At 38.0% G+C, this 15490-nt stretch overlaps 1 protein-coding gene across 1 annotated transcript in view; it reads left to right on the forward strand.

The window, feature by feature from the left end:
- The window catches only part of SLC15A4 (solute carrier family 15 member 4), a 34457-nt gene extending 26657 nt beyond the window's left edge, over window positions 1-7800 (forward strand). Inside the window, exons 7-8 of the mRNA XM_044658732.1 lie at window positions 1614-1772; window positions 7537-7800. Of these exons, the coding sequence (XP_044514667.1) occupies window positions 1614-1772; window positions 7537-7685 (308 nt within the window). The 3' untranslated portion in view covers window positions 7686-7800. The remainder of the gene's footprint in view (window positions 1-1613; window positions 1773-7536) is intronic.
- Window positions 7801-15490: the final 7690 nt, after the last annotated feature.

Below are 15490 nucleotides of genomic sequence, written 5' to 3' on the forward strand. Positions count from 1 at the left end.
AGAGTACCCATCTGCACGAAGGATTTCACTACAGGATTCTTTGTTCTCCACTTTCCCAGAGACAGAATACCAGGGAAAGGCATTAGGACTTTGTGCAATCAGATTTGATAACATTCAGCACATTCTTTTTCTGAAAAATATACATATTTTACATTTTTTGCTTCTGAAGACAATAAAAGATAGGTGGCCTCTTTATCTCTAAGTCAGGAAGTAGTGTAGGGATTATAGGAAGCTAAATCAAGAGAGAAACTTTATCCTTATTTTAAAAATATATTCAGAAAAAATGTACCCTGTGTACAATGTTATAAACATCCATTTCTTGAAATATTACATATGATGACTATGTACATGGCCCATGATCATCAGCTTGTATTGTACCAAAAAGAAAGGAGACTATGAAAGGTCAATTTTTGTATCTTAGCCCACATCCTGAAGAGCTGAGCATTTGACCTGTGGTTGGAGATGGTGATCCTCAAGGATGGGTACTTGGCCCTGTATAATATTTGTGTCACTGACTTACATTGAGGCATAAATTATTATTAATGTTTATTAAATTTGCAGTTGACACAAAGCAGAATCCTAGGTGACAAATCAGGGTTCTAAAAGGATCCTGACAGTTGAGGGACCAGGGCTAAATCTGAGAAGATGAAATTAAAGAAGCATAAATTTAAAGTTTTCCATTTGAACTAACAACAAAAAATATATAATTACTTTACAAGTACAAGATAGAGGAAATGTTGGTAGAGATCATTTGTCTGAAGGAGGCCTAGAGATTTTAATGTATTCTAAGATTAGTCTGAGCCATTTGTATTATGTGGTAGCCAAGAAAGACAGCGCATTCTAAGGCTGCCTAAGAAGAAGCTTAACAATAAAAAGGGGATAGCCCTCCTTTATTCTGTTCCAGTTAGACTGTATTTGAATGCTACAGGTTATGCAAAACACCAGCAAATTTGAGAGCTTCCAGAGGAAAGCATCCAGAATGACTGGTGGCCTCTTTACTCCTAATATAGAACACAGTTTAAGAACTAAATAAAGCTGAGTCAAGCGAGAAGATGGCTTCACTTCGTTCTATATGAGGATCAGTTGAAGTAAATGGACATGCTTATCCTGGAAAAGAGAAGCCTTAGGGGAAGGGACATGAAATTTTTCTAAATATCTGAAGGGACTGTCATTTTGAAGAAAGATAAAGACTCGTTTGCTTTGGCACCAGCTGTTTGAATGAATAGCAGTGAATAAATACTGAAAAGAGGTAGATTTAGGCTTCATGTCAAGAAAACTTCCTAATGTTTAGAGCCATCCAAAAGTGTAGGGGTGCATTGAGAGTTCTTCAAGCATAGACTGTCAGACCACTTGACAGGTGTGTTGTAGGAAGAACTCTTTTTTCTGATTCGGATTAAACTTGATGGCTTTTGAGATTCCTTCAGATCCTCAAATTTTGTTACTAGTCTTGAAAGTAGTGATGATCAATTTAGAGCCCTTGCTTATAATGCAATAGACTTAATAATGAAAATGAACTTAACTTCTGAAGATTTTTGTAGGTGTTAATTCTGTTAAGCTAACATTTAGTTGTTTATATTCCATGCTTTTTCTCTGTTGTTGTTTTTTTTTAATAGGGTTGGAATTTGCATATTCAGCTGCTCCAAAATCTATGCAGAGTGCCATAATGGGATTATTCTTTTTCTTCTCTGGAGTTGGATCATTTTTTGGCTCAGGATTGTTGGCATTGGTATCCGTGAAAGGCATTGGATGGATGAGTAATCACACAGACTTTGGTAAGGATGCTTTGTTGGGTCAAGTCTCTTGGGTAATCTGCTGCCAGCACTTAATGAAAAAGCAATATTTCTTGTAATGTGACTTGCCTTGCAGAAGTTGTCATGGACCTTGGTACTTCATACACAGATGCTCATTTCCCAAAGGGTTGGTGGTAGATGAAGAGCGAGAGCATACAAATGTAGATTTAACTAAGTGCAATAATATAGTGCTACATATTTCCTTTGTAGATAAATTGGCTTACTAAAAATATTTATCTGTAATAGTAAGAATGTTGGTTGATTATATTATACTTAGTACCACAAAGTACAAGAAATAACATTATATTGCTTAAAATGTAGGTCAACACATTTTATTACCTGTAAGTCAAGAATGGCTAGATGCCCTTCTGTCAGAATTGGTAACTTTGGTAGCTTAAAAATGGAACATAGCTGGTACGTTAATCTCATAATATGTTTGCATTTAGGTGTTTCAAAAGCTGTAGGATTAAGTCCCAAGCTTCTAGACAGAATCATAGAACTTAGAAAAGGATTCTCAGTGTCTCTCTCTATGCATTTCATACCTAAATAAGAATCTTCTCTACGCTTTGCCCTCAAAATGGTCAATTTCACTTTTTCTTGATGTTTTCGAATGAGCGAAAACCTGGTACTTCCTGAGGCAGCCCTTTCTACTTTGAGATATTCCAATTGTTAGGAATTTTTTATGTCAAACCTACATTTGTTTCTTTGTGATTTCCACTCATGGTTTCAGTGCCTTCTGGAGCCATATAGAAGAAGTCTAACCCCTCTTCCCTGTGACAGCCCTTTAAATACTTAAAGACAAATATGTCCTCTCCCTAAATCTCTCCACTTCCTTTAGCTAATCCTCTTTTGGCAGGACTACCATCCTCATTGCCCTCCTGAGAACTTTTTCTAGCTTAAACAGTGTTCTTCCAAAAATATAATATCTAGAACTGAACGCAATACTCTAGAATAGATACTGCCTGAACAGGACATAGGCCATCATGACTATTATAGCCACATTCCAGGTTTGCAGTGTTTCCAGTCCTCAAGCACAGTACCTGGCACCTAGTAGGTGCTGAATAAACATTTTATTGATTGATTCACTTCATGTAGTCTAAGATCACATTATTTTTCTTGTTGATTATATGCTGTTCTTTTTTTTTTTTTACCATTAGTTAAATTGAAATGCAGGGCTTCATACTTATCACTGTTAAATTTAATCTAAAAAAATTTATAATTTCTCTAAGCATTTATTCAGTTACAGTATATTTTGATACCCACATTTTATCCCTCACCTCTGAGTATAGCCAGCAGCTGGCACTTCTCCCACAAATTTTCTTAATATTATCTTTTCCCCCAGTACGAATTTGAGGGAGTTTTAATAACAATAAACACTACCTGGTTATGTTTCTTGTAAAGTCTTTTAAAACACTTTTACAAGTGGTGAGGTATATAAAGATAATAAATATATGTTATATCCTTGGGTGCATGTGTATTTTTGGTGAAACTAGGATTCTCAGATCACTGTTGATTTATGTTTACTTGATAATAAATTTTGGCCAAGGGTTGGGAGATAAATGGGAGATATCTTAAAACACAAAATTCCCAAAACTAAACTCATCTTTCCCCTCAACCCCTCTATTCTTACAAATTTAACTATTTCTATTCTTTCAAGTCTCTCAGGTTTATAACCTTGGCTCTTTATAGTCAATTATACTCAACTTCTCATTCTTCCTCACTCCACACAGTTAGTTGTCAAATCTTGCTTTTTCTATCTTTACAACATTCCTCAGATCAGACCCCTTCTTTCCACCCTGGTTCAGATACTCATTGCTTCTTGCCCAGATTATTATACCAGCTTCCAAATTGTCCTTCTTGCTTCTCTCTCCACTCTAGTCTATCCTACATACTGCTGCCAAAGCAATTTTCCTTAAGCATGTCTCTCTTCCTCTGCTAGCTCCAGTGGCTTCCTATTGTTTCTAGGATAAGCTCCTTTAATTAGCATTAAAAAAAAAAAAACCTTTGCTTTCCAGCTTAGAGAATCAATACGGTATATTAGTTCCAAGGCAGAAGAGTGGTAAGGTCTAGGCAGTGGAGGTTAAGTGGACTTGCCCAGGATGACATAGCTAGGAAGTGTCTGAGTTCAGATTTGAACCCAGGACTTCCTGTTGCTAGGCCTGGCTTGCGGTTGTTTTCTTTTTCACTTTATTTATTTATTTAAAAATATTTTTCCATGGTTACATGATTCATTTTCTTACCCTCCCCTCTTCCCTCCCCCTTCCCAGAGCTGACAAACAATTTTACTACATTGTACAAATGTTGTCACCTGATACCTATTTCTATAGTATTCATTTTTGCTATAGAGCATATTGTTTTGCTGATTATACTAATTTCACTTTTGTATCAGTTCATATCTTCTACTTCTCTGTATTTTTCATAGCATATTGTATTTCTACATTCTCCATTTGATGATATCAATTTTGTTTCCAGTTTTCATTTCAAAAAATGCTATTCGCACCTTTCTTTTTATCTTTGGTGTCCATAGAGTATGATGCCAACAAAGATTTAGCAATTTTAGTTCCTGATCATTTAGAAATGGTTAAGTCCAGTTTCTCCAGTACTATTTTCATCTTTTGCCAACTTCACAAATTTTCTTGGTATCAGTTTATTTGCATTTTTCTTATTAACATTAATTGGGAAATCAAAGAATAGCCCTAAGTTTTAAATCCTTCTTTTAGTTGCCCATATATTTTAAATATCAGGCTGATCTATATCAAGAGATTTTTCATGTAAGATTTTTTTTTCAGAATAAAGTTTCCTTTTTTATCCTACTTGTATCAGTTTTGTTCATGCAAACCCTTTTCAATTTCATATAATAAAAATGATATATTATGCTTTTTGATCATATCTAAGCTTTGGTTAAGAATTCTAGTCATAGCTGTGAAAGCTATCTGACATAGTTTTCTTAGATTTTTAACAATTCATTTACTGATGTTACTGTGCCAAATTTTTAGTTGAATCTTTATGGTTGTCTAAATGCCATTTAGGCAGCTATGGCTCAGTGATTAAGAGCCCTGGGCCTGGAGTTAGGAAGACCTGAGTTCAAATCTAGCTTCAGACATTTCCTAGCTATGTGACCCTAATCAAGTCACTTAACCTCTGATTGATTGACAGAAAGATCCACTGAATCCACAGGAGAAGGAAATGACAAACCATTCTAGTATTCTTGTCAAGAAAACTCAACATCATAGATAGCCATCTCTGGTTCATTGGGTTAGAAAGAATTGGACATGATTGAATGATTAGAAAATGGCAACAACAAGTGTCATCTATAAAAAGTAATAATTTTGTTTCATCTTTGCCTTTGATTATTTTCTCAGTTTCTTTGTCTTATCTTCCTAGCTTTTCTAGAATAATTTAATATAGAAGTGTTTGTAGATATTTTTGACTTATGAGTTAAAGGCCTCTAATGTTTCTCTGTTAAAAGTATTGTTTGCTCTTGGTTTTAGAGAGAGATTATTTAACATTTTAAGGAATGCTCCTTTTGTTCCTGTACTTTTGAATGTTTTAAACAGAAATTGGTGCCAAAAGCTTTTTTTTTAATCTGCTGGTATAATCATGTGATTTTTATTATTTTTGTTATTAATGTTGTCAGGGTTGTAATTTTCCTAATCTTGAATCAGCCCTGCGTTCCTGATATAAATCCAACCTAGCCATAGTGTATAATACTCCTTTTGAATATGTTCTTGTGTAGCTCCTTTGCTGATTTTATTCAATATTTTTGCATTCATATTCATTGCTGATATCAGTCTATTTTATCATTCCTGTTTTTCAGATACCTTATATTTTCTTCAATTTTTTTTTTCAATCTTTTGAGTGTTTCTAGTATGTCCTGTGATCTCCACTGAGCTCTGATTGCTCTATTCTTTCCTAGGGATTCAACCACTTTTGGTGAGGTTTTCCATCTTCTCTTCTAAGCTGTTTATTTTCCTTTTAATTTTTGCTCCTAATCTGTTTCATTGATTTGCTTTTTCTGTTTTTTAACCCATACCAAAGGATATTGACTATTTGATATTTCTTGCTATTGGAAGGACTAAATTCTCTCCATTCTCTCATCCCCCCCCCCAATAGTATTATTTCTTTTGTGATGCTGGACTTTTTCTTCCTCCAAATGAATTTTATTGTTGATTTATTTACCTACCTCAATAAAGCATCCCCTTAGTTGTTTGTTATAGCACTCTATCTGTAAATTAATTTAGGTTAATTGACATGACCCACCTACAAGGACTGTTCACATAATAACTGTGATCAGTTTTTCAAATCACTCTTTATGTTTTTTGAAGAATATTCTTCATTTGTTTCTTGAGTATCTTTGTAGACTCAGATATTTTATACATTTTTTTTAACCCTTATACTTCTGTGTATTGGCTCCTAGGTGGGAGAGTGGTAAGGGTGGGCAATGGGGGTCAAGTGACTTGCCCAGGGTCACACAGCTGGGAAGTGGCTGAGACCAGGTTTGAACCTAGGACCTCCTGTCTCTAGGCCTGACTCTCACTCCACTGAGCTCCCCAGCTGCCCCTATTTTATACATTTTTTAGCCATTTTGAATGGGATTCCTTTCTAGATTTTGCTGTTCCTCTTGCTATATTAAAAATGATACTTTTTTGTGGGATTTATGTTTTATTTTACTACTTTACAGAAGCTATTGTCTCAATTAATTTCTTTGCTTATTTTACTAGGATTTCATAAGGATGCTACCATACTACCAGTAAATAGGGATAGTTTTGTGTTCATTTACCTACGTTCATGTTTTTAGCTTTTTTCATTTATCTTACTGCTATCATTATCATTTGAAAAGATTGGGAAACATTAAAGTTGTTAGAATTCTATTTGTCTAAGTTTTTTTTAACTTAAAATTTTATTTAAGCTTTATTTCACGGAGTATTAAGTAATGGAAAACTTAACTTTTCAATTTTAAAATACTTACCTATTTAGCTAAGGTTTATGGTTATTATTTGAAAACTTACTGGTTAAGCGATCTTGGTTTATTGGCAAATCATAACATTGCTTTTATACTTAAAAGGATGTTTGGTTTTATTGGTGTAGATATACTCTCCACCGATGTAAATGACAGCCACTCTGTGATACCTAGATGGTCTTTCAGAGTTGTTATGCCTGAACACTATTGCCAGCCCTCACTATATTGACCATTTTGGAAACATTTCCTAGGACTGGCTTAACCTCTTGTTCTTGGGATGTGTCAGTTAGGATTCAAGGGTCACTTCTATACTGCCATGAAGCACCAGAGCAGGATTTTCATGAAGTTCTTGACATTCATAAATGGTCATTATGAATGCTTAGCATTCTTCATAAACTTTATTTTTACTAATCTAATGATATCATTATAAAATCAGTCTGGTCTCCAAAACTAGTCTTTGATTAGTTGGGTTCTGTAATTAAATGTTTTTTAAAAGTATTTGACTTACAAGTTTGTTTACTTAGAAAACTTTAAGTAAGCTTTTATAAGTAATTTATCACATTACTGCTTTTCTTAGAAAATCTGATTTGTGATATTTCCCAGCCTCTTTCATAAATTAGTCAGTCTACCAGTATTTTTTAAGAACATACTTTGAGCCAGGTCCTGAGGATAAGAAGAGAATTATACCTCCTGCCCTTGAGGAGGAACTAGGGTATTTCCTGCTTTAGGAGACTTCTTATGTGTAGCTCTGCCACACTCAGCTGACTCACTCTACCTTCTCTCTAGGTAACATTAATGGCTGCTACCTGGACTACTACTTTTTTTTGCTGGCTGCTATCCAAGGAGTGACTCTCCTGCTTTTTCTGATTGTCTCTGTGAAATATGACCGGCAACGATCTCGGGCTAATGGAATGCTTGCTAATGGCAAGTCCTGATACTCCCTGACCTGTGTATACACTGTGAAACTACCTTGACCTTGTGGATTTTTAGTGTACTGCCAAGCTATGGATTGGACAAGAGGCGCCATTAAATGCACAACAATTTATTCTACCCATGTCTAGTCTACTGTTGTTTCTTTTTTTGGTGAGCCGGGAAACTCTTTTCATTTCTTACCCTACATTTTGAATCCCTTTAAGGTTTCTTCAGTAAAAGTGTATGCCATTCATCAGGTTTAAAGGAGGTGTTTTGAAAATTCATGCTTTGTCTGACCCATCCCCTCCTCCACTTGTGGAGCCAACATCATTCCACTGAAAATATTATTTAGTTAAAGAATTATTTTATTTCCACAGAACACCTAGGATTGTCACTGCATCTGAATCTTTCCCTTATCAGACATATGACATTATTGATAACCTAAGAATCTCAGCTAAGTTGTCCTAGTAGGGAGACTTTTTAGATAGATTGTGGCTGTCTAGATAGCCTTAGCAGGCAGATTGTCCAGTCATATAGTAATTCTGTATGAACCTGTATTGTTGATTTAAATATATTGAAAAATGTATATTCATTGGGAGGGAGGTAAATTCCAAGCCTTATACAGTTCTTCCTAGTTGGAACTAATAAGTCCTCTTCAGCTTTCAAAAATGTTATCTTTTGACTTTTGAGGCTCTAAATTTTATTGTTTCCAGTCCTAGTAATTCATGCCTTTCAACCATTCAGTAAGAATTTCTGTTTAGGTAAATAAATCAGGCCTCTGAAGTTCAGATATGTTTGAAAGTGTTGGAATCTACTACTTCTGTCATTGTAGATGATGGAAATTTCAGAAATTTAAAAAATTCAAACTCAGTACAAGTTTATTATTTATAATATTACATGGGTGATGTCTACAAATGTGTTCTACAGAGGGCAAGTCTTAGTACATACATACATTTATGTAGGAAGGAGTCATAATTAAATTCATTTTCAAGAGGGAGCATTTGCTTCTTAATGTGCTAGACTTGACTTCCCCAGCATTGAACAGCAGGACTAATAGAATTCAATGGGAATTAGGAAGGTGGAGAATCATAGTTGGGAATGCAGAAATTCATGCTTTGGCTTTCTGCATTTGAAACTAACCAAATGCCCCCCAGCCCAAGTTTATCAGTAAAATTCTAATCAGATATGAAACCTGGTAATTTTTTAACTTTGCAAACTTTGAAGTTAAGCATATAGAAATTTTGTTCCTCTTCCACTCCCAGTCATCTATGTCTACATCCACATGTGGAACTCTAATTTTTCCTGATATCTTATTTCCTTCCCATTCCCCATCTCTAGTTTGTTCTCTCTTTTAGTTAGTCTGTCCTTTGCTTGGTAGAAAAAAATTATTTGACAACTCCATAGTTTGCCAATGTCATACCCTCCCCAAACTTTTCAGTGTTATCTGAGAATGATCAGATCCAACTCCAACTGTTGCTAACCTCCGAGTTTTAACCTATACTGTTTCCTTTCTTTGACAGTTAGAATATTTGATTGAGGGGGAAGAGAGTAACCAAGTGAGGAATTTGGGCCTGGTGGGGAGTATTGATTGGTTTCTTGAAATTTTAAGAGGGAATAATCATGGTAATTCTCATCTTTTCTCTCCCTAATAGGGATAGTGATTAAACTAACAAGATTAAAACAAGATAAGGAAGTTTAGAGACAGCATATTATTGTACGTACTAAAGGCCTCATGTAGAAGGAGTCACAGTTTACCTTTCTCCTCTTCTCCTTCCTCCTCCTCATAATGTAATTGAGATTGTCTCTCTCCAAATGAGGCAGCTGGAAGTGACTGAGGGCACAAATCCTTGCATGTAATTGATGATAGCTGCATTTCCCACCTAAAGCAGTCAGAAAACCTGACCCATACAGGATTGCTATTTATGGTCCATGGGCCTTATCCCTGTAGAGAAGTGTTTCTCATATGGCCATCAGTCTACTTGAATGCTTAGTCCAGTTATCTTAAGACCTTAGACTTATCTCCTGTTACAGAAAGGAACAAGCATTCATTAAGCTACCCTGTTCCAGGCACTGTGCTAACTGCTTTACAAACATCTCATTTAATCTTCACAAAGATCCTATGAGGTAGGTGCTGTTATTAGCCCATTTTACAAATGGGGAGACCAACCCATTTTTCAGTTGTGGAAACAGAGGCAAACAAGTTAAATATCTTGCCCAAGGCAACACAGCTAGTTAATACCTGAAGCTGGGTTTGAACTCTGTACTTCCTGACTCCAAGCAGTCCTCTAACCACTGTACCATCAAGTTTTTACTGTTCTTTTACCAAAGTCTTCCCTCCTACATAAGTAGCTTTGATCTCTGATGAATTAGGATCAATAAAGACATTTTACTGGCTTATGGGATATATCTTCTGGGAAAGGAAACTCTTATAAAGACACAGCCTCTGCATCTTGAGGAAATCATTCCTTTTTGTTAGCTCACATTGTTGTTTCTATTCTTCCATGCAGGATTGGTTTTCCCTCATATAATTGCCAAATAACAATCAAGTAAAACAAAGAAGGAGAATGATCAGATCATAAGATTTAGAACTGGGGAGAACCTTGGAAGTCATCTTAGCCTTAATTCTCATGAACAGGGAAACTGAAGCCCAGAGGTAAAAGGTGACAGTATTGGCGCTAGTCAGAAAGCCTGGATTCAAATCCTGCCCCTGGGACCTTGGGTAAATCATGTTAGGTTTCTCATCTTATTAAATGAAAGGATTCAACTTGATGACCTCTGCTATCCCCTTCAACTCTGTCTAGGGTCCTGTGAATTGAGTGATTAATCATTTTTTCCTTTTTAGCTCGCATACCAACCTACATAGAAGGCATAATTGATGACCTGAGCCAGGAAAGATGCAGTCAGGATGTATCCACAGCCTCTGCCTTGCTGTGGAGCGGAGAACTGGAGGCCTCTTTTTGGAGTCCACACAGGAGTTGAATGGGAGGGGGTATAGGGAATTCTGGGCTTTGAAGCAGAAATGATGATAATACCCACAGTTCCCATTTAAATGGTTCTTAAAAAACTTTACATTCATTTTGCTTGGACACTGCTCTTTTTTAAGAATGAGGAAGGTGGCTTAGAGAAAAGCGATTTTCCAGAATAAAACTGTACTTTTCTGCAGCCCCTACTGCTGGTGTCTTCCCTCTGGACATTACCTTCCACTTAGTTATTTTGTATAATGTCTTTCCCTTTAAAGTGTGAGCTTCCTGAGGGAATGGGCTATATTTGCTTTTGGATCCCCAGTGTTCATGTAGTAAGGCGCTTCATAAATGCTTGTTGACTGACTGCTGGCTGAAAGTTAAATAGGTAGTAAGTAGGCAGAGATACCATCTAAGCCCATGTCCAAGTCTGATGCTCCCATCTGTCATACCAGCTGCAATAATCAAAGAATCTCCATCAATAATATGAGCAACATTTCCTTTGCCCAGGTGAGAAAAGTTTGATTAAACTCTTACAACCCTTTGAGGTAGCTGATGGTTGTTTGGTTTTGTCCAACTCTGCATGACCCCATTTGGGATTTTCTTGGCAAAGATACTGGAGTGGTTTTCCATTTCCTTCTCCAGCTCATTTGACAGGTGAGGAAACTGAGACAAGCAGGGTTAAGTGACTTGCCCAGGGTCACACAGCTAGTAAGTGTCTGAAGCTAGATTTGAACTCGGGGAGATGAGTCTTCCTAACTCCAGGTCTGGTGCTCCCTCCACTGGACTACTTAGCAGCCCCCTTGAGGTAGGTCATGAGGTATTATCTCTATTTTACAGGTGAAACAGGCACAGATGGGTTATGTGAGTTGCCCAAGGCTGGCAGCTAGTAGGTGGCAGTCAGAAAATATTAAGCACCTACTTTGTGCCAGGTACTGTGCTAAGCACTGGAAATTGAAAAGGAAGTACAAGACAGCCCCTGCCCTTGAGGAACTTACAATCTAATGGGGGAGATATCCCACAAACAAAGAAATACAAAGCATGTTACATACAGGAAAAATAAGAAATGAGAGGGAAAACATTGGAATCAATAGGAGTTGGGCAAGGCTTCCTGTAGAAAGTAGGATTTTAATAGCATCTTAGAGGAAGCCAGAGAGGTCAGTAGTCAGAGAGGAGGAGGGAGAGCCTTTTGGGCCCTGGGACAGCCAGAGAAGATGCCTGAGACGAGGTAGTCATTGGATTGAAGAGTGTGTATTAGGAAGGTGAAGACAGGAAGGGTAAGAGGGAACTGGGCTGGTTACGAAGGACCTAGAACAGTGATGGCAAACCTATGGCACAGGCGCCAAAGACGGCACGCAGAACACCCTCTGAGGACACTTGGCCACCCTCCACCCCTAGAGTTGTTTCCAGAAAGGCAGAAGGACTCCCGTGGAGCTGCTCCCCTCCCCTCTCCACCGTGCCTGATGATCCTCTGCCCAGCAGCCAATGGGAGTGCACAGGGTGTAAGGCGGGCGGCCCACAGACAGCTGGAGGGGAGCAGAGCGCTCAGACCACTCCCCTCCCCTTGTCTGCACTCCCCGAGGACATTCCTCACTTCACCCATCCCTCCGTCCAGGAGCCCAATGGGAGCACTTCCTTCCTCCCCTGGGTGTGTGCGGTGACCTGAACATCATGTTAGTGGCTGAATGGAGAATGACCCAGAGTGGGCAGAGCCTTAAAGCAGGCAGACCCCGCAGCGGGCTATTGCAACAATCCACATAGGAGGGACGAGGTCCTGCACCAGTGGGGGTTGTAGAGAAGAAGGAGAAAAGGACATATATGAGAGGTGTTGCAAAAATGACATCAGCAGGCCTTGGCCACAGTCTGGAGGGGGTGGGAGTGGGGGGGTGAGAGATAGTGAGGGATCCAGGATAATTCCTAGGTTTTGAGCCTGAGCGACTAGGAGGAAAGTGGTGCCCACTGTGGTAATAGGGAAGGTAAGGGGTAAGGAGGGTTTAGGGGGAAAGATGAGTTCTGTTTATTTATTTATTTTTAAAAATTTTTAAACCCTTACCTTCCATCTTGGAGTCAATACTGTGTATTAAAACTTCACTTTCTGTTTTAGAATCAATACTGTGTATTGGCTCCAAGGCAGAAGAAGAGTGGTGAGGGTAGGCAATGGGAGTCAAATGACTTGCCTTGGGTCACACAGCTGGGAAGTGTCTGAGGCCGGATTTGAACCCAGGACCTCCTGTCTCTAGTCCTGGCTCTCCATCCGCTGAGCTACCCAGCTGCCTCCAGTTCTGTTTAGTTTAAGATGTCTACTGGACATCCAGTCTGAGATATCTGAAAGGCAGTTGGAGATGGGAAATTAGAGGTCAGCAGAGAGTTTGTGGCAGGAAAGGTAGATTGGAGAACTGTCAGCATAGAGATTGGAATTAAATCCATGGAGCAGAAAAGTTAAAGTGCAGTAGGAAAGGGGAAGAAGAGAAGAGAGAGAGAGGACCCAGGACAAAGCCCTTTGGGATACCTGCAGTTAGAAATTGTGGTTGGGAAGAAGATCCAGAAAAGAAGGACAAAGAGGCAGCCAGATTTCTCAGTCTAACTCTCCGATAAAGGCAGGCTCTAGAAGCACTCCCTCCACTCCCCTCCGCACCTCAGTCCACGCCTGTTGCTTCCTGGGTCAACATAAAATCTTGTTTTGCTTTCCAAGCGTTTTGCAATCTTGACCTTCCTACAGGAACGGTTTTCTGTTTCCTCATCCCAGCCCACTACCTCATACTCTGATAAAGTACCACTGGCCTTGCCTCCATTTCTAGGCATTTTCACTGGCTGCCCCTCTGTGCCTGGAACTCTTTCCTTTCTCATCACTTCTAACTTCTCCAGCTTTCCCTTTTGCAAGAAGCCTTTCTCACACTACCTTTTAGTGCGGGTGCCTCGTCTATTGATTATCTAATTTATTTTGTATGTATCTTGCTTAGACAATTTGCTCACATGTTTTCCATTAGACCGTGAGCTGCATGAGGGCAGGCTCTCTCTTTTGCCTTTCTCTATCTCTAGCACAAGGAGATGCCAGCCTCCTGGACAAGTTACTGATTTTACTTCAGGAAAACTGTTGTATTCCAAGAAAAGTTAAGTCATGGGTGCAAATAACACTTAGAGGGCTAGGATAATGGGACATTGGGAGTGAACGGAGGGTCAAAATATAGGTCAGGTGCAGAAGAATGCCCTGATTTCCACAGAAAGATTCTGGACCATGTAATAAAGAAAGTGCTTTCCTCAATCAGGTTCCTTTATGCAGGATTGAGTTGACTGAGTAAAAGAGCAGCTTAAGAGAGGTGCGAAAATTAAATGAGAATTAAGTGGTGCCCCTCACTCCAAGAATTGAGAAACTAATATAAAGGATAACTCTCAAAATTCTTTTAAAAAATCCATAGAATCGGTCAACAGAAGCCTTGAAAATCCAGGCTTTAAAAAAAATCATTTAAATATCCGAACTACTGGAAAATACCCAGCTCCAAATGACAGACCTGGAGGATAGATCCTAAGTAGCAACTCCAGGATAATTGATGCCTCCTGAGATCTATAAAAGTAAAAGAATCTCCATGTTATATTGTTACATAAAAATTGTCAGAAAATTTCCAACACAATTGACCCAAAACAAATAGAATCCACAGAATCCTGATAAAAGAAAACCAAGACATAATACTCTTAGACACATTAAACTACAAAACTACAAAGAAAGGGGAGGCTATAAATCGCCATCAAAGGGGAAGACATCATTTGCCAAGGAACAATAACCAGGCCCATAGTAGACTTTTCATTGAGGACAAGGAAAAACTAAAGACATTTAAATGCAATATTTATAACATTTGTAAGCATGGTTCAAGAATTACCTTCCCAGAATGCTTTGTGAAGACAGAAGATGAATGACTGATTCACTGAGCATTTATTAAGCATCTGTTCTGTGCCAGACATTATACTAAACATCGAGAATCCAAAGACAAAAGAAAAGAATCCCTGCCTCCAGGGAACTCACGTTCTATTATAGGGAAACAGAGTTACAAACAAATAAAAACATACATGTATATAAACACATCTGGTAAGTGACTGAGTATGCTTGAGAAGCAAACATACTCTGCCAAGCTGACAGACAGCTCCTTCAAGGAAATCCTCAATATCAAAAAAGCTTCTTAGCCCCAAACAATCGAGGTAGAACAGTTATTAACAAGGCTTGGGAGCTCTCAGAGGATTGTATTACATAAACCACTAACAATTTCGGAGAATTGGGGGGAAATCAGGGATTTTAGAGAAAAGTAAAAAGAACTTGGGTGAGAAGATCTCAGTTAAGTTTGGATTAATAATAGATATAATAAGAGTAAAAAGTCCCATTTTCCCTTCTGCAAGAATGCCCAGGGAAAGAAAAAGACAAGCTCAACAATCTGAACACCAAATTCGGAGTTTCAACTCCACATTAAAATGCAAAAGAGAAACAGTTACAGAATAAATAGAAAAGCAGAATCCAACCACATTTAGCTTACAGAAAACACATTTAGTCCAGAAAGATTTAAGTCAATCCAAAATGAAAGAATGAATTAAATTTACTATGCTGCTGAATTTCTCTTTCAACATTTATAGCCTGTGTAACCTGGGACAGGTCACTTTGTCCTTGTTGCCTCAGTTGTCTCAACTGGAATGGAAATGATTGCAATTGCAATGTCTATCTTTGAACCTTATGACAATGCTTTGTACCTTAAGATGCTAAGTAGGTAATGCTTTTATTATTATTATTATTATTATTATTATATGACTGCCACAACTCAAAAATTATTATATGACTGCCACAACTCAAAAATTATTATATGACTGCTACAACTCAAAATTATTAT

The sequence above is a fragment of the Gracilinanus agilis genome, chromosome 1, assembly GCF_016433145.1.
Source record: "Gracilinanus agilis isolate LMUSP501 chromosome 1, AgileGrace, whole genome shotgun sequence".
In the NCBI taxonomy this organism is placed as follows: domain Eukaryota; kingdom Metazoa; phylum Chordata; class Mammalia; order Didelphimorphia; family Didelphidae; genus Gracilinanus; species Gracilinanus agilis.